The sequence below is a fragment of the Malurus melanocephalus genome, unplaced genomic scaffold, assembly GCF_030028575.1.
Source record: "Malurus melanocephalus ecotype Western Australia unplaced genomic scaffold, MMel_1.1 scaffold_63, whole genome shotgun sequence".
Taxonomy (NCBI): domain Eukaryota; kingdom Metazoa; phylum Chordata; class Aves; order Passeriformes; family Maluridae; genus Malurus; species Malurus melanocephalus.
Window position 1 is genome coordinate 334,918 of NW_026623295.1, and position 19,905 is coordinate 354,822.

The 19,905-nt window shown below is 41.6% G+C and overlaps 1 protein-coding gene across 3 annotated transcripts in view; it reads left to right on the forward strand.

Annotated features, from left to right (window-relative positions):
* Positions 1 to 1,107: 1,107 nt before the first annotated feature.
* The window catches only part of EPSTI1 (epithelial stromal interaction 1), a 50,381-nt gene continuing 31,583 nt past the window's right edge, over positions 1,108 to 19,905 (forward strand). Inside the window, exons 1-5 of one of the 3 annotated variants that reach the window (XM_057366312.1) lie at positions 1,109 to 1,407; positions 11,735 to 11,793; positions 13,748 to 13,831; positions 17,705 to 17,778; positions 18,412 to 18,495. In XM_057366312.1, coding sequence (XP_057222295.1) covers positions 1,214 to 1,407; positions 11,735 to 11,793; positions 13,748 to 13,831; positions 17,705 to 17,778; positions 18,412 to 18,495 — 495 coding nt within the window. In that variant the 5' untranslated portion in view covers positions 1,109 to 1,213. Of the gene's footprint in view, positions 1,408 to 11,734; positions 11,794 to 13,747; positions 13,832 to 17,704; positions 17,779 to 18,411; positions 18,496 to 19,905 lie in introns of all 3 variants that reach the window. The other 2 variants (XM_057366313.1, XM_057366314.1) reach the window with 2 other exon arrangements.

Consider the following 19,905-nt stretch of genomic DNA (forward strand, 5'->3'; position numbering starts at 1 on the left):
CTGCAGATCCCATGGATATACTACCACTTGTTAGATATGATCATTCAAGGGATTTCCATTTTCAATAAGTGGATTGTGTATTTGTCCCCTATTTAGGTAGAGTTAGGAAAGTTAAAGAAGTTTTCTGATGGAGCAGAATTGAGGAACAGAATTGGAATTTTTCAGGATCATTGCCTTAAGATTTATTTGAAGATTAGTTTTGCTTTCATTTTTCTTTGTACAATCATGCAAAATAGAAACCAGAAAAACCCTTTGTGAGAGACTGGACTATGACTAAAAACAATTGGCCATTTGTGGAGGCATTAGGGTTTTTTCTGAGACCAGGTTTGCAACCCCCAGAGGAGAAGGAGGTAAGGTTTTGGGTGTGTGATGGCAAACCTCTGTTCTGCATAGGACAAGAGGGGTGACCTATAACCACCAGAGGCTGCAAATGGGCTTTGAGGCCATTAAGAGACAGACCTCGTGAAGAAAGGATAGTGCTTTTTGCCATGCCATATTACCCTCCCTTGCACACACCCCTGATGGAGCACGGCCTTCGATCATCACTTTGCCCAACAGCAACACTCAAGTCTCATCATAGAACCATGGGTGGCCATTCTGTATCTTCCTACACCTACCCTTTTTCTTTCTGCCTTTTTTTTCCCTTATAAATTTCTTAAATGATATTTTAATGCTTTCATATTGCCATATTATTACAGATAATAATAACCAAAATGGCTATGTATCCGCTTTCCATTGCAAACAAGTTCTTCTAAAGTAAACCCTACATATATATATATACACATGTATTTGCAAACACCATTCATAGTTGCTCAACTCTAATCTGCCCCAAGGGGTCATAACACCCCCAAGARTTACTCCCTCTGTCACAGGTAAATTTGAAGCACTGGGTTAAAATGATGCCAGAAATATGGCCAGACCTGCCCATGCTTSTGCACAAACTGTTGTCATCTGGTTTGTTAGCACAGATCAGCTTTGCTGTCATGACTCCTGTCTGCCTGGGCACTGTGATTGAGATGACCGGACCTGAGCTTCAGCTGGAGCAGGGCTCACTTGACAGGGCAAGTACTTGCCTGTCGGCCAGTTCGAAGTTCAGGAAGGGGTGGAGCCTACCAGGAATTGAAACTCATTTGTGCTAACTCCAAAGTTTTGGGTCATTTCCTAGCTATAGCAGCAGTACTAGTTTCTGTCWAGGCAAGATACTTGCAAAACAATGTCTGGGGTTGGAGGATGGAGGGGAGGCAGCAGGTACAGGACAGCCACTGCCTCCAATACTCCATCTTCCTCTCAGGATAATCCCTGGGATGGCAACAGGGAAACGGAGAAGAGTGAAAACACCCAGAAGGTGGGATCTGACAAGGAGCGAAGAGGCCAAGCATCAGTCTACCAACACCAGCAAGAGAGGTAGTAAGTAACAAGGAGCCTRACTAAGATGATTTGACTCTAGGGATTGCCTGTTCTCATGCTTACTTCAGGTGTACACCTTTAAAGGTACAATGCTTTATAGAGAGCCCATGAATGCGGCTGAGCACACAAGCAGCATGTCATCATCTTCTTGAGGCTTCCTACCTGGGACCCAAGTTATTCTGGCAGGTTTCTTGATAGCATGGCTGACATCCTGTGTCACAGCAGTGGCCAGTTCTGTACCTTGGATGATGGTATGTGTGGTGTCTGTTTCTTGGCAACTTTTTTCAAAGTGAAATTTCAAATCTGGTTCTAGCTCCCTGTTTTCTGTGTCTCCTAATATTTCATCCTCAAAAGTCTAAAAATACTTTGGCTTAAGAGATGGATATAGGCTGCATTCCAGCACTGCTCTGAATGCAGTCAAGGACACAGAGCAGCTTCCAGCAACTTCATGCTGACAAAACCAAAGCTTCAGCTATCTATTTCATTTTGTGCTTTATTGGAATCCATGCCTAGTCCATGGCTGGCTTTCCAGTGACAATCCTGAAATAGCTTGCATAAGCTGTGTCTTGCAGATATAATACAGAATAGAAACGGAAAGTTGGCTCTCTGTCTGTGTGTGTATTTTATKCACATGTGTTTAATATAAATATGCTTATCTGACCATAGCTAATTGTTTAGTCTTTCCCCACATGTGCTTTTTCCAAGCTGTTAGTAACAGTGCATGCAATGCCATGATTGCCATTATTGTTATGCACTGATTTTGCTTAGCTTGCTTCTTTCCCCGCTTTCAAAGGGCAGCTGATGAAACTGCAAACTGTTTCAGTTTCCTTTCCCTTCTTTCTGGATGAAGGAGGTGGAGCCACGTGTCAAGGAGGTGGCGGGCAGCTGATGGCGAGCAGAGATCAGCAGCTTTCCATTGAAACCCATGAATGCTTGCCTATTAGGTAGTAATGATATAGGGGCTATTAAGAGCTGAGTCCCTTTAAAATCCATCAGCGCTTTAATGACTGACTTTCAGGAGAGCAAACACCAATTCCTCAGTTACAGTCTATTTTCTGCCACTTCCAAATATGAAAATCTCTCTGTCTCACCTGCTCTCCCAGTGCTGTATGTCCACAGTGGGGTGAGAACAGCCCCAGTTTGCTTGCGTACTTGTGCTGTGTGCATTTTGTTGCTGTTTGGGGTTTTTTGGKGGGTAGGGAAGGGGCAGCAGGGATAGTGGGAGTTTTCCCATTGGCATGACTGTCTTTGCTCAGTTTTGGTCTGGGATACAAACCCCTGGTACAGGTTAGGTGAATAATTAACCARTTGCTTTGCCAGAGCTCCCTGCTCTCCTCCCAGCATGGAATTTAAGGCCAGGGCACTTAAAATCACACAAATCCCTGTTCCCTCTTTCATCTTACATGATGCTTGCAGTCATGAAGCTGTTGTGCATTCACTGCAAAGACTGGGTAGTATTTTTTGCTATGTGAAAAGATTCTCTCTGTGTCTTCATTAAGTTCTAACAAAGAATTAGTTCTTAAATCTTGGATGTACAAATTCACGTCTTCATTAGTATGCAGTTAATGTGAAGAAGGGAAAGGCAGGTTGAAACAGAAACCATGTAATATGAGARGGAAACAAATACTCAAAAAATGAGGTGAAGGAGACTGGATTTGCATCCTTCCCTTGAGAAGGGGGATGCTACCTGGCAGTTTGAATGGGATGAGGCCACTTAAACTGCAATTTCCTTAAGTAGCCCAGATTAAAGGGGAAGGTAGTATCTGAAATATTGAAAGAGACCAGGGGAGATCTTTATTCTTAAAACAAAAATTGTTTCATTCTTTATTACTTTGTTCTGTTTTCTCAAGTTACATTTAAAGAAAGATTTTTGGATTAAAATATCATTTTAGCAGTGATAAAGCTGACTCAGCTTTTTAGCCACCAGCCCTTTTTAATATGACCTTTAAAACTAAAATACTTGAACACCCTCAGAATGGTCCAGGTTTTCAGGCTTTGGGATAACCAGAGCAGTTGGAGAGCTGAAGTCACAGGGTGACAGTAGGAGAAAAAAAAGCACAGACTAACATTACTAAAAGCTTTCTGGAATATGCATATCAGAGGGAACATGAGGGGCCTCATGTTCAAGTAGGATACCTCTGTGCCAAGTAGTGTCTCTATTCCAGCTTCTGCTTGCTATTTTTTTGAAACAGACATGGATATGGTTTTGCTGCCAGCAAAGAAGGAGTTGTAGTCTCTTTTGAAGGCTGTGTTTGAATTGTTTCCATGCAAACTCTCAGTCTTGGGCTGTGAGAGAAATTAGGAATGGGAAAATATCTCAGGAGCATCTAAGGGTAGGATCGGGAGACCTTTTGTTTTGATTCGACACATGAAACGTGTGGGATGTAGCACGTTGCAGCCTCGTTCAGTACTCGATATTCAAGCTCCACTATTAAACAAGTGCAAGGTGGGCAGCTGGGATTAGAGGATAGTTTTGCTTTGGAAAAGCCCTTATAGGACAGGTTGAGGTTGAGAACTAACAATAAAATGGTCCTAATTAATAAAAATATTTGTTCAAATGCAAAATTGAAGTCACACTTTGCACATCCCTGTCTAGTTATATATAGAATGTGGTTCCRGGCTATGGAGAAAAAAGTCACCAGGATGACAAGTGCTTGAAACAGCTTATAATAATAAGCTTGCATTTAAGTGGCTTCACTTTGTCTGCTAAGTGCCATGAAATTAACTTGTAGAAAGTGAATTCCCAAATTGCCCCTGTTCATACCTATTCAGAAACAAAAATCTGTACAGAAGAAAGGTGGAGGAAAGTGGCGAAATTAGAGGGTGAACGATAGCTAATGCCTGAAAAAGAAACTGCTGCCCCCATTCAGCAGTCTGTCTTTAGTGCCTTTAAAGCTGCCAAGAATAATATTGGTTCTGCTAAAATCCATTAAAAAATGAAATTCAAAATAATAAAACCTGAAGATATATTGCTGCACAGCTGGTAACAGCCCCTCATCATTTTGTGTGAAAGGAGAGTGAAGTTGCTAGAATGCTTAACTCGAGAAATTGTATTCTTTGACTGCTGGAGCCAAATCCATCAGAGCTTTCTTCCTTTTTTTTCCAATCTTAATCCTGAATTGAAACAAACAAAAAAAAAACATAACAGAATATCTATAGTGTTATAAGACCCGCCATCTTTTTGCTGATAGACCATACTTAGAAGTTCTGATTTTTTGTTTTCTTTCGTGAGTTGAAGTTTCTTTAAAATAAAAAAAAAACAGGAGAAAATAATGTATGAAACTGTAGGCAGACTTTTAGCAAAATACTTGTTTTGCCCACTGCTGAGCCACTGGTGGGAGTGCAAGAAGGGTAATTTGAATTGTGTTCAGAGTTTAGCTCTCCACTTGCTGCATAGGAGAAGTCTCCCAACTCTCTGTCTTTCAGGCTGATGTACTAATATTTACAGCTCAGCAGAGCGATTCAGAGATGCCCAGCTCCACTGTGGTCAGTAGCGAGCCTTTTCTCCCCCCACATGATTGGTGGCAGGGTCTATGTACGACAATAACTGTGCTGCTAATCTGGATTGTGGGGGTTGCTTTTCCATATGATGCTTGGAGGAGGGAAAGAAATCCTTCCAAATTCTGTATAAGAATGCTTTTTAGGAAGAGCTGCTTTTGCACAAGCGTGTTCCCTTGATGCACAGCTTGGTGAGGAGCTGYGGTGAGGTGATGAATAGGGAATGTATGGGAGGATGCTATGTTTGGGCAAGGGCAATGGAAGGACAAATTCTCCGCCGAGACAGTGGAGGAGGAAATACATTGTTGAAAAGAAKAGAGAGTGGAAGCAGAGATGAACATACCACTGGCCTAAATCTCAATCTCCATGTGATACGGTGTCTGACCTGCCCAGCTCTCCAGGCATGCTGGCAAGCCTGACGTGTGACACATTCACACGTGTGAATGGGGACAGCTGGGCTCAGCTCTGGGCAGTGCCAAGCCCAGCACCTGGCCTGCCCACGTGTGGATGCTCCTGCTCTGTACWGCTGGTGATTACCAGGGCTCCTGCTGCCTCTGACGTGCTCCCTGCATCCCTGACATTGTGCTACACCGAGGCAGCTGAGCTGCTCTAGGACTTGGGGACAGCATGAATTGGCAGTATCTGATCTCCCTGACTTTGCTGGGCCTGATGCTGATGTACAGCACTGCACAGTGAACTCTGCCCTTTGGTGTAATCTGACCACAAGCACAGGCTSACCAATGGCACATTAGTGTTTTCAGAGGAGACAGAAAGCTGAGCCTAGTTTGGGCTGAGAGCTACCCCTTGGCTCCCTGACCTGGTCCTTCAGGGTGGCAATTTCCTGGAGCTTTAGAAGTTGTTTGAGATTGTCCAAAACAGAGTACTGGCTGAAGCGCCTGCCCTTCTTTTTGATGTGCCGAGACCACAACCAGCTCCTAAGCCTGAGCCTCATCTAAACTGTTGGAAATTCAGTTCCAAGTTTCAGTTTTAGTCTTTGGACCAAATTTTAGCTTTAGGAATTTCTCTAYAAGTGTGTGGGTAACAGCAGAACCTCAGGTCTGTTTCTTTCCTGCAGATTTCTGACTCTTACTTTCTACTGGGCTGCTTTCTTCTGCTCTTTCCCTTCTCATTCTTCCCCCTTGCAAGTTCACTTCTTCAGGATTTAACTCTTTGCTTGAACCCAAAGCCTCACAATGGCAAAAACATTGTCTGTTCTTAATGAAAGCTTTAGTTAACCAGAAGGACCAGATATAGAAGTGAGTTACCCTGATTTAATCATCCTCCAGACATCATTTGAACTGTGGTAATGAAGTGCATTCCTGGCCTGTGGCAAACACAGGACAAAATCCATGGAGGCAGGTTTTTGGTGATAAACATTTCCTGCTAATGTAGCTSATTTTCTGCCTCTGGAGTTAAGAACACAAGTGTGGTGAGGATAATCACAGTGTGTAATGCTAAACCCCAGTAAATCACTTTTGTCTCTGAGCTGCAAACTGGTGAGATGATGCTGCTGATAAAGATGGAAAGCCAGAGCCCCAGCYTGCATGCAAGACCTGCACACCCTCCTAGAGCTGTGCTTATGGCACTGCTGGGACACAGAGCATATTGCTCAGCTGAGGTCTAGAACTGTGCYTGTCAATTATCATTAGCATCTGGCTCTGTGTGCATTGCAAAGTAGGGGTACCTACAGGACAGTTGTCTGCTTGCTGGGATTTGGCATCCTGTAACCCTTTAATTTGGCAGCTTCTGCACTGCTCAGCAGCATATGGCTGCTCCATCAGGCATGGGAGCCTTGGTGAAAACAATACTTTGTGGTGGTATGGGCTTGACAGCTCTTTAAACAAATGCAAAGYTCAGCTTAGTGTATCTTTGAAGGAAATTCAACAGTTGACTTTGGCGGTTTGGTCTCTTTTCTCTTTTAAATTCAGTCTTTAACATAYTATCTAATGCTGTATCTCACCCATATCTTTCCTTATGCCCCTCCTCAGACTGAATCTGCCCTGGTCTTCTTCCCAAGCCTTAGTAATTTCTGTTGCTTTCCAACATCTCCATTTCTGTCTGTTATGCAGAGCACTTTGCCCAGCAGAGCAAGATATTTGGCTTTCAGCTCTGTGACATTCATGTACCAATGCACTCACAGTGTAAAACACAGTGGAACTGGAAGTAGTTTATAACAGCCATTACTTTTGTAACTCTTTAAACTATTTCACACTTCATTTGAAAATCTCTCCTGTGGTAGATGGTTGGAGTGGACTTGAGGAAAAACTGAAGAGCACAGCTCTGAAAAAAACTATTACCAATGAACAGTAATCCACATGTGRTTTTTCAATTTTAGAAATGAACTATTTTATACATATCTGAAAGAAAGGAGAGCAAAAATTGCTATGGTCAATGCCCTGGAATCACTGAAAAGGTGTCCTTGAATGGTACTAATTAGATTAATAGATTTATRCACAGGATTCAGAATTTAAGTTTTCAGACATGGTGCTCCTTATGTTAGTAATCACTCAAATTGTAAACTCTCATAGCTAATTATCTATGACTGATTATTGATTGCATGTTTTTCCTGACTGAAATGTCTTATATCTCTCTCTGTATGTGCTGGTTTTGGTTGGAGTAGAGCTTATTTTCTTCACAGTAGCTGCCATGGGGCTRTGATTTGGATTKGTGGCTGAAGTGTGTTGAYAACACMGGGATGGTTTGTTACGGTTGRGCAGTGCWGACACTGAGTCAGGGCCTTTTCTGTCTCTCACCCCAACAGAGAGAGGGGCTGGGGGTGCACAGGACRTTGTGAGAGGGCACAGCAGGGACAGCTGATCCCAACTGGCAAAGGTGTTTCCCATAACAAATAGCATCATGCTCAGTATATAAAGCTGGGGGAAGGAGAAGGAATGATGGGATGTGCAAAGTGATGGCGTTTGTCTTCCCAAGTCACTGCTACACGTGATGGAGCCCTGCTATCCTGGGGATGGCTGAACACCTGCCTGCCCATGGGAAGAGTGAATAGATTCCATGTTCTGCTTTGCTTGTGTGCACAGCTTTTGCTTTACCTGTTTAACTGTCTTGATATCAACCCATGAGTTTCTCACTTCAACCCTTTTAATTCTCCTTCCCATCGCACGGAGGGCAAAGTGAGTGAGCAGCCATGTAGTGCCTGGTTACTGGCTGGGGTTAAACCCCAGTGACATGGTGTCATATAGGTATTTATAATACCACTACTGTGGTATATTATGTGTATCTGCTTGAAAAATCATAGGAGGTTCCTGTTTTAATTTCAATATAGATATACTCTCTTATTTGGTTATTACTTTCTTACTCATTAATATCTGTTCAGTCTGTGTAATGAGTCAAYACATTCCCATTTTCTGCAGAGAAAATAAAACAAAAAACACTCATCAAGATTAATATGATCCATAAAGGCAGAAGATGATTTTTTTTCTAAGAGATATAACTGGGGTAAGATGCTCTTTCTTCCCCTTTCCAGTGACTTCTGTATTTGTATATATAAAACAACCTTACCTCAAAGATAAGCTTAAGTCTTATAAAAGGTAGAATCATTATTGGGGAAACGGTAAAGTTAAATTCTTAACAATCTTTTCTGTCTGTGGATTTTGAACACTTCATATATTGGTATAAAGCACAAAATTCTGCACACCACTGATAGCTTCAAATCTTCACATTTCCTTAATTGCTCCCTAGGTAAGTACGATAATTTGCTCCAGACTTATGGCTACTGCAGCAACCCAGAAASCGACTGGAATATTAAATTGACAGGCTGTAGCAGGTTTTATAGGCTTAACTGGATCAGAGGTTTTGCCTGAACAAAGAAATGACATACAATATCCTGCAAACTGGATAAAAACACAAGGTGAAAGCTGCTGGTGAGTTTTTGCATTAACTTTCTTTCAAAAAAAGAATCTCAAGAAAATAAGGAATACTAAGTCTGGATTTTAGAGTGGGTAGGGCTGGTGGAGTTCCTCAGGCAACAGGTCATCTGGCACCTCTCCTGTAGGGTTAAAAAGCAAGGAACCAGTTTGTACCCTGACTTGCACCCTACCCACAAGAAGTTTACCATGTATTTGTTCTTCCTTCCCCTGATCAGAGAATCACAGAATGGTTCTCTTCTAGACCTTGAGGATCATCCAGTTCCAATGCCCCTGCCATGGGCAGGAATCCTTCCACTAGACCAAGCTGTTCAGAACCCCATCCAGTCTGGTCTTTAACACCTCCAGGGATGGAGAATCCACAACATCTCTGGGTGATCTGTGCCAATCACCACCCTCACACTACAGAGTTTCCTTCAGGTGCCTAATATAAACCTGCCCTCCTTCAGCTTAAGGCCATTCCTTATCCCAGTACCCAAACCTACACTCTGACATACCTTTCCAGAGACCAAGGCGAACACTATGAAATTAGATAAACAGCAAAGCTGATCAATATCTCTTCCCTGCTTTTTTTTTTTTTTCTTTTCTTTTTTTGTAACTTGGACTAAAACAAAACATTAGATAAAAGACAAACAAAAGTTGGTATCCTGTTGCCCCTTTCCCTCTCCCACTGGAGAATTGATTGGCACCCTCATTTTATTTTACTTTGCCTTTATTTCAAGAAAAGGGAAACCAATTTGGTTTTTAATCAAACACTGTTTTAAACACARTGACTCTTAATCTGCTCTTTGGAAAAGGGATGGTAAATATACTTTCACCTCTACCTTTTTCCCAAACAGACCTATTTTTGCTATATGTCATGTCCCATCCCTCTGAGTTTCTGAAGATGAGGCTACTCACACATATCAGAAGAGTGGGTCCTCCTGGCCTCCTGGAGTCTGAGCCTTCCAGCCAAAAAGCAGAAAAGACTAGATTTTATACCATGATTTCTCATACACGTTTGCACAAACAGAAGTCGCTTCATTTTTAAAAAAAAATGTTTATAACTTAAAACAAATCAACTAGACAAATGCTGTTTGAAGTCATCAAAGTATATGGTATAAAAACACTTCTGCCCTCTAGTGCTGTGATGCAGTGTGATATCTTAGATGCACCGATTGATTTTTTGGAGGGGAAGATGTGTGGCATTGCAACCCACAATTTCAGCCACTTTTATCACTGTGAAGGGAAGGGAGGGGAGTGTAAAAGGTACTTAATTTTTGAGTATGAACTTGAGAGAAATATGATCTTAATACCTGAAACAACAACAAAAGCTAGTAAAAACCTCTTGAAACAGATAAATTGTGCAGCAGCTTGTTAAAGGCACTTTGGGATAAATTGGAAATGCTACTACTCAATCAAATAGAGAAAAATCTGAAACAACATCARTGATGGGGAATATTCTGCCATGAGTGAGATGTGTTGTCAAAGCTTCTTTTAAGTAATGTTTGCAGTTGTGTGGTGAATGCCAGTGGRGTGTTGCTGCTCTCTTCACTCCTGCCTTTGAGGGTCTGGGATTCAGTGGAGATGTGAAGAACAGTCTCAGTCTCAGGGGCACCAGAGTATGCTGGCAGGAAGGGGAAAGGATCGTATTAAAGGGCACCATTAAAACTCCCCGCTCTATCTTTACTAGTTTAATCTCATAAATTAATCCACATCCTCCTAGAATAAGTCTTCAAAGAGAAAGAGGTAATTGGATATAAATACTCTCTTACCAAGCCTGAATTACAGTGATATGGCAGCAGGCAGCTTTGGGCACTTTGATCTCTTTGCATGATTTTCATTCCCTTTTCAAGCCTTAGTTTTGGTCCTTATTGTTTCATTACTTTTCCACTGCCAGCTGTGCTGTGTCTGCTTACTAGCTTGTCCTCTAGCCACTCCCTCTGGCCATTCGTTAAGAGGCTCAGCCTTCACCCCTAATTATTCTTTGCTGGCTGTTCTTCTGCTTGTGCTTTCCCTGCAGTGAAGCCAGATGAAATATTTGTGCCCACGTGTGCATATAAAACCCTGCCAAGGCTCTGATGTGTGGGGCCAACTGCTGCTTAGTGCATTTCTGGTAAACCTGCACCCCATGGCACAGCTGCTGAGCGGGAGCTGTGGAAACCCCTACCCACACAATACACCGCGTAGATAAAACCCTCTGTCTTCTCCAAGTGGAACTGACATGTTTTCATCATTCTTTTGATCACCTCGAGTCTCTTAATACACTCTGAACCCAGTCTTGCCTCTTTGCTGTCACATTAGATTGATAGCTCCTTGAGAMAACAACTGCATTTTGAATTAGGTCTGGCAAAACAGGGCGCTAGTCCTGATTCAGTGAGTCGCACCTTGGGCATGACAGCAAGATGAATATGCCCTAGGAATTCCTGGTGCCTGAAAATGAAAGACTGGCAAGGAAACTGAGGCTCAAGCTGAGAATAAGTCACCTGGGTCCAGCACAAGCAGAGTGACTTTGCACACTCGTTGGACAACTTTTGGGCAGACTGCTTAAGTCCACAAGGTTCTCGATGACCACAGGGTTAGGGGTGGGACTGCCAGCATCAGTGCTCTTCCCAGTAGATATTGGTCTTCCATATGGAACATTTTCATTCAAGGAAGTGATTTGATTTGAAATGCATGAGATTTGAGGTCAGCAGTCTAGAGTAAGACTTGAATWAGAACAGCAAAGACTGTGCTAAAAGTTTCTGAAAATATTATCCTTGGTATCTGCTGCCAATTCCAAATATAAGAAGTATTTCTACAGTACTTAACAAAAATTCCTGAGGAGCTGAATCAGAATAAATACTAGTTTTTATATGAAGTTGTTTGCTACAACMGCAGAAAATTGACTTTCTGATTGAAGGAACTCCTTCTAGTCCTGGTTTGGTGTAAACAGGAAAAAATAAAAGCATATTTTTTCATTTTAGTGTTGGCCCATATGTCTTGGTAACTCCAAATGAAACCCGAAGAAAACAGTTGCAGCAAAGTAAGTTGATTTGTCAAATATCATAACACATTATTTCTACTTGAATAACTTTAGGGTTTTGTGCATTTTATTGCTCTTGCAATTTTTATCCTCATTTTTACAATGCYTTTATATGTACAGCTATGACAGTGAAGCCAGTGCTAGGAGCATTCTCCATGATTATGTAGCTTTTCTTAAGATTGACTCATCATCTGGCTTCACTTCATGCAGAATAAATCTTGTTCAGAAGGGTTTTGGTAATTTCAGTGCTGGAGCTGTKCAAGATGGCTTCTACAAGACTATGCTGGAATTAGTTTATCCGACTTTTATAGGACTGAATTAATATCAGACAATTTTGAACAGTCTCTAGGTTAGGAGGAAGAAGAAGAAAGATATAAATAAAAAATATTTTTGAAAGTACTCACATGCAGAAACAACAGCARCTGCAGCTGCTGTTGTTTCTTGAACGTGCATTTAAGGATTGTARGTGGGTCTTTTAATGAAGCTGATAAGAGTCATTTTAGATGGAACGTATTTGTGGATATATGCTCACTTGTGCTTGGCTTTGACTTGTTGGTGAAAGTAGCTAAGCAGGAACGCCCTGAACCTCTACCAGAAAGATCAGGCAGATGCTGAAATCTTTTATTGGCAAAGTTACAGCAAGAGTCAGTTGTGAAATAAATTCTGTATACAGAGGTGGCTGACCACAGCAGTCCTACACTCCTGGGCATTGATTTATGCAAGATAGGAAAGCTGAAGGAGTGTGAGTCAGCACTTCTCATGTCTTGAGTCCTCGACAAAACGGTGCAATTAAATCCCTTCTTCTCAGACACTGTGAGCTTGGCTGAAATGTTTCACCAGCAGGCTGATATGAGCTGGGTTTCCTTTGGTTSCAAGGAAGAAAATGGACTTACCATGAACCCAACTATAATCTTCTGGAAGGATGAAGAGCAGCAGATCATCTTAGACCTGACTGTGATGTTAACAGCAAAGGTGCTGCTCCTCTAGTAAAGATCTGTTTTCTCTTTATTGCACCAGTGTGAAAGGACAGAAGCATGTCAAGCATTTCTGTCTTGGATGCTGGCMGAAATAGCACCTCACCAAATGCAGTGTCTATTTAAATGCTTGTTTTAAAGGTGGTATGTCTTTTGGGCCTCTTTAGAAGTTTACCCAGATAGTGGCTTTATCCTCATAGAGTAGGGCTGGTGTCAGCCTCTGATAGCGATAGCCAGCCATTAGGAAATGTGGTTAGTAMGGATGAAATGAGCTCCTAGAACAAGTGAAGTGCCAGTGTCAAACACAGCTCCTCTTTCCATAGGCTTTGTTGGCCTTGCTATTGAGAGGAATTGTTGTTTCCCCTCCTCAATAGAGAAGTTAAATCAGGCAGCCATCCTGCAGCATATGGCTGCACCCCAGCTGGATTGACTTCCACTGACTACGCTGGGAGCCTGCTGCCCATCTCACATGTGGGYGCCTCTGCTGAAGTGTCTTAATTTGAAGCTGATTCATGCATTCCTCCTGTTTTTATTTAGGGAGCATGTGGTTGGGAGGGAAAATTACTTTTCATTTCCCTGCTGGGGAGCATTACACCACAAGGATTTCCCTCTATGCAGCAATAACGTCTTAATCCTAACAACTTCTGCTTTACCTGCAGGAGTAAATACTGTGGCATTTGCCTACAGGTTCCCAGGGGTTAAAAAGCAGTCTATTAGCAGTGTCTTAGCTGTTTTGGGGTTTGCTTTTGGGGTTGAGTCCTAGGGTTGCTCACCATTACAGTTTTGAGTTAGGCAAAATGTTTGCCTTGTTAGCTGATCATTGCAGTGATTGAGTAACCTCTTGTGGGGGTGTCTGCATCCCCTGAGAACAAGTTTGTTCCTGGATGGCCTTCAGGATTACACACAATTAGCAATAATGGCTGCTTTTTTTAGTATTCTTGCTAACTTCCCTGTATTTATTTCTGTTTATACCTGCTCAGTTGCTAAGAAAGAGCTTGATGACCTGGAGCGATGGAAGGAAGAACACAGGCCAGGGCCAATTRCATTGGTGCCACAGAGACTGGGTAAGACATGTAAATCAGCAACTGTGAATTGCAAAATTTYATTTTCCAGGACATGAGACATTTTTCACTTCATCTCACATGCTACTTATTGAAGAGATTCAGTGTCAGTAAGGGCTGACATGAGYCCATTGTTTGTGCTCTGTACTTCCTGATGATCATGGCAAAAAAAGATGTTTCTGAAACAAAACAGCACAGATTGTCACCTAAGAAATCTGTCAAGATCAGAGTAGAAAATCTGTACTACATTTGGGGGAGACAGGTGGATTAACCCTCCCGCTGTTGATGCTGTCTGTGGTTGATGTCTCTGAGGGGCACACACTTGTCACTAGTGTGCAGGTGGACAGTTGGAGATCCTCCAGTTGCACACAAGAAAACTCCTCTGTGATGTGCTTCCCTGGCTGCTGGCTCTTGAAGAGGAAAAAGGGATCCCTGCAGCTTCAGCATTTGCAGGCTAAATGTGCATGAAGTATTACCAGTTTTATGAAGATAGCAACAGGAAAGTAAATGAAAAAGAGGGTAAAAAGCTGCAAGAACTTAAGACACCCTGAACTGAGCTGATGTGTTTGCTAAGATAACCAAGATGTTTTCTAGATGGGTGAGAGAAAGTCTAGGAGATATCTTAAATTGTAACCACTATAAAGTATTCCATTTAGTGATATATCAGACTTAGTTTAAAAAACTTCTACAAGAAAGAGCTGCCCTTCCTTATCTTGGCTGTCATAGGAGAATTTGGGGCGCCCAGTGCAGGCTGTTGTCTGCCTTGACCTTCAAATTAAGATCTTTTTCTACAGGCTACACAAGATAGGTTTATCGTGGTGTACTGTRTATAAAAATAGATAGCAGGGAGGAGATAGAGGAATTCAAACTGACTCCAGCCCAGACTTGGTTTTTAGCCCAAAGTGAGCCTGGTCCCACATGTTCTGCCCTGAGTCACAGCTGTTTGCAGGGGTGGMAATGCTCTGTACTCCCACCACCATCTGCAGTCCTGGGACAGACACAGTTTGTGAGTTCATGCATAATATCTGCTTTTTGCTTGTGAGTAGTTCCTGGAAGACCCCTCCTATCGCAAGAAAACCACAGCGCTTTTTGCTTAAGAAAGTGTAGTCTGGAAACAGAAATTTGGTGTGTGGTGTCTGTGCAGAATGTGTGCAGGCTGGCTGTGTGACTGAGGGTGTGCTGTCAGAGCTGCAGTGACTGAGTGTCAGGAGTCTTAACTTCTTCTGTCCCCACTCATTTTAAAACTTTCTTGGGAAAAAAGCAATTTAAGAGGAAAAAGAAAAGAAGTAAGTAAGAAAATATGATGTCTTCAGTCACTGTCTATCTGCCATTTAGACTCCTGAAGATTGAGACACAGGCACTATGTTCAGTACCTCTGAAAAAAAGTAAAGTGCAAAGATATGATCTAATAGATCATATCATTCCGACAGGAACAAATTTGGAACTGAAGTGGCATCTCTAATTTCACCACTGTAGGCACTCATTAAGGGATAAAAGTATCATGTGTTATTTTCTCAGAGTGATTTTAAGAGACTACACATTAAGTCCAAATCACGARATAAAATCTCTTCAATAAAGTTGAAGTTTCTCAAAGTTGAAGTTTTTTAACACTTGTGCTTTCCATAGGGAAATAAGTATTCTGGATTTCAACTCTGTAATATTTGACTGGCAAACTTTCAGGCACCATGGAGAGATGGGGAGCAATGAAGGATGCAAGTTCCACTCTCCTCCATAAGCAATGAGCAGAGCAACAAATCATGCCTGATAAAGGCAACGGTCTCTTTTCTGATTTTACTGTATATGATCACAACACACTCTGACTTCAGAGAAGCATTTGGTGCATTACAGCCAAGCCAATCTGAATGAATTAAACCTGGCTGAAAGGCTATAGGCAATTTCTAATAATGATCAGAGAAATATTTGTTCTGAGACGATRTCCTTCAGTACTTGCAAAAACCTACAGTGCACTCAAGGAATTTTGCCAGTAAAAGGCTGGGGAAAAAATTAATGATTAAGCATCCTAAAGGTTTCAAAACTTATTTAGCAGTCRTTTTATTTTCTGGACCTGGGGAGGAGACAATCTACTATGCCASCTGTATGCTTCTTGCCTCTCTAAGCTTGTTGCTTGCATACTGTATGGTCAGTCTCTCTTGTGATCTTATCTTAGGGATTTATTTGTGTCCACAGAAATGTTGCCATACTTAGGGAATTGATCTCCCATTCACTGAATGTCACAAAAGCGTCTAAAGATTACTTGCCTTCCATTAGTAAATGGAAAAAGCTGCCTTTAGACCAGAGTGATCCCTGGTGAAAGGTCTAGTATATTTTTCTTACATTTCATAGAATTGTTTAGGTTCTGAAGGAAACTTTAATATCATTTAGTTTCAACCAKCCTGCCATGGGCAGGGACACCTTCCATTAGACCAGGTTCCCCAAAGCTCCCTCTAATCTGGCATTGGACACTTCCAGGGATGTGACATCTGCAATGTCTCTGGAGAACCTATGCCAGCGCCTCAGCAACTCATAGTGAAAAAATYCTTCATTACATTCATTCTAAATCTCTCCTCTTTCAGTTTAAAGCCATTCCTCCTTGTCCTATCACAATATGCCCTTGCTAAAATTCCCTCTCAGTTCTCTTATAGGTCCCTTTAGRTACTGGAAAGCTGCTAKGAGGTCTCCCTGGAGCCTTCTGCTCTCCAGGGTGAGTAACCCTGGCTCTCTCAGCCTGTCYTCACAGGAGAGGTGCTCCAGCTCTCTGATCACCTTTGTGTCCCTCCAATGGACTCARTCCAGCAGGTCCATGTCCTTCTTATAYTGGGGGCTCCAGGGCTGGATGCAGCACTGCAGGTGGGGCCTCACCAGAGCAGAARAGAGGAGCAGAATCCCCTCCCATGACTGCCCACGCTGCTTTTGATAAGCCCAGGGTGTCAAAGACCTCAGGTAGCACAGATTGGTCCAGCTGCTTCTATAGAATTAGGAGTCACATAGAGGGGAATTTCTCGTGAAAACAGCAAATTGGGAAAATACAGCCCCTATACTCAAAATGGAGTAAGAACTGCTGTTGTTTTTTGCTACAACTGAGGGAATAAATTATTTCCCCTCCTAAAGCAAGAAAATACTTTGCTGAATAGAGCAGACTAGTGGAATCAAAGTCACTGTCTCCATCCTTAAGACCTAGTATTACTTTCTTTGTGTGGTTGGGTTTTTGGTTTGTGGGGTTTTTGTTTCTTTTTATTGAAGGCTGAACATTATGGCCAGAGCTTTAGATGGTCACAAAAGAGAGTCCATGCCTTTGGAACAGGACACCTTCTACCTGGCTATGAATGTGAGGAATGTGGGAAAAGGCTTTCACTTCCATTTCAAAAAGAGGATTCTTCCTTGAGCCCCAAGACATTACTTGGAAAATGAAAATTATATCATCCCATTAGAGCTAGCAGAGTCCAAGATCCTAAATTTGATAAAAGAGAAACTTTTTAGCAATAGAATTTCTAACTGTATGTGTGTGACAAACTGAGCTAAGGTAGGGAGAGTTGGATCTGAAGATGAAAACTTGCCTGCAAAGCATGACTGATTTTCTGAAAATGGAATAGTTCCTCAGTAAACTGATCATATATTGTAGGGACATATTTGCTGGTAGAGTGGATGATACAGTGGGTGCTCTGTAAATAATAGGCAAGTGCTTTTGATGGATGAATAAAATGATCAGAAAGGTCTCCTATCTCTTTTCTTTAATGTCAGCCAGCTACTGTAATTATGAAAAATTTCCTGTATAGGCATACATCCAGTCTGTGACATTACTGTATTCTGAAATGACTGGCATTTGCAGTTAAAATGCTCATACAAAATACAATTTATATTTTTTGGGTTTTTTTTAAGGTGGAAATGAATCACAAGCTCAAGTAAGACAAAACCAGCAAATGATTCTCATGCAATCTAAATACCAGAAAAAGGTCAGTAAGAATAAATGTGTTTGTTTATATTAGAATTCAGAAGAAAGCTTTTCATGGAGTGTTTCATATGACTATAAAATGAACTCACAGCTGCTTGGCAGGAGAAAGTCTTGAAACCTGAAGGAAGCAGCAGAAAATCAGAAACTAATGTTCTGCACCAAAAAAGATGAGAAATCTGTCTGTAAATATGTAGCAATCKGTATCACAGATGATATCTGAAATAACAACCAGTACAGTTTTAAATCCCCTTACATGCTTTGCTGTATCTTCCGGCGTGCTGCCTACGCTTGGGCTAATTGATCAATGTACCGCCCTACCCTGTGATTATGTGGAAATGTTGTTCCTGCTATAAGAGGTAGAAATGCTTGTAAGTTATCAATCAGCTGTGTGTAAAGCCTTGCATGGATGCCCATTTATCAGTCCTAGATTTCTCAGCCTTCTTAAACCCAATATTGGAGTAGCTGTTGCACAGCCTGCATTATTCAGTGTCTCATTTTAAGGGGAAAAAAATCTGAAAAATTTCCCCAAACACACTTTAGATTTGAAAGATGTGCACTATAGGAGTCAGGTTACCTTATGTATTCCTTGTATACATGAATATGTAAAATTACTTCCTATGTTTATGTCATGCAGCACAAGAGAGAAGAATACATAAAAGCAAAAAAGGCAGCTGAAGAAGCTGAAATCCAGAAAAAGAAAGCAATTCAGAGAGCAAAGGTAAATCTGGTTACTGCAGACTTGAAGCCATATAACAGCTCATGTCCTGACACTTGATTTTGCTGAACTACACGAAACAGGCTAATTAAATTAAGTGGTAGCCCTGGATGGTATTGAGGAATTAGGAAGCACAGTCTTCCTCCTCTTTGTAGCTGACTGAAGGATGCCTGACCTGGTGTTTTTCGGGGCTTGAGTGTTCCTTTAGCTCATCAGGAACTCCAGCCTTTCAGTTGCATCCATCTGGAARAGTCAGCAGAAGGGGAGAGCATGAAAGCCAAGGAGTATCATTGTGTGCAGCTTATATGGTTCACTTTGGCACGAGCTCCTTCTATAAGATTGGCTTGTAGCAGTTGGCACAAAGACCTTACAGCAATCCATAATTGCCTGTGCATGTGAGAAGAATACTGGAAAATCCAGCCTGCTGTGATGGAAAGGATACCCAAATCATGGAAAGGTCAGTTTAGTCTGCCTGCATTGTGCTGAAAGTGCCCTGCAATTCAACTGCCCCTTCAGACCTTCTGCTGCTTGTACACACAAATGTCTTGCTAAAAGGTCAGATCACTTTTCTTTCTGATATTCTCCATCTATTGACACCAATAATAGCTCACTTGCAAATTTTCTTTCGTTATTTTGAATTTGTTTACTTCCTGTAGTTATTCTCACAAAGCATCTTCTTGTCCTTTGTGCTGCACAATTCTTTGTAAAAGTTCCTTCGTATCTCCAAGATGGCAGCCATGTATTACTTGCTTGAGAATGCAGTGTGGAATTTAAATGAAGAAGGAAAAGAGAGGGAGCATGATACTGATGTGTACATTAACAAGGAGAGAAAGGGAGATTTCAGGTTTGCAAGTTTTGTCTCCACAACAGTAAAAATGATTTTCTGTGCAGAAAGTGAATGCTGAGAGTTAATTAAAAAGTCATCAATACTGGCTGGCGTACAAGGGCATGCATAAACAAAAATAACTGTAATTGCCTCTAGGTGAGGGTTGGTGTGTTCCCTGTCTTTCAGTGGTTAGCATCACACTTTGGGCATAAGCCTATACTCAGTAACTCACAGGGACAATAAATATTTTCTCCAGAAAATGTTGTTAGCTGTTAGCAGCTCATATATAGCTCCAGATGTAGTGATGAGAGCAGTGGAAGAGAGTGGATTAATTATTTAATACGTGTTGTTTGCCCATGGGCATTGGACAAGAAAAATGTTACAAGACTGCTATAATTTCTAGTTACACCTGGAAAATATATTGATGTATCCGGTTTGTTTTCATGCTCTTTAATCTCCCTACCTTCACTCCCACAGATTATAAAATCTTTATAGATGTTGTAGGTAGTAAAACTGTAACTATCCRTGTTTTCTGAAGGAGGATGCAACATCGTGGCAAACGTCTTTGCCAAACAGGCTGACTAATT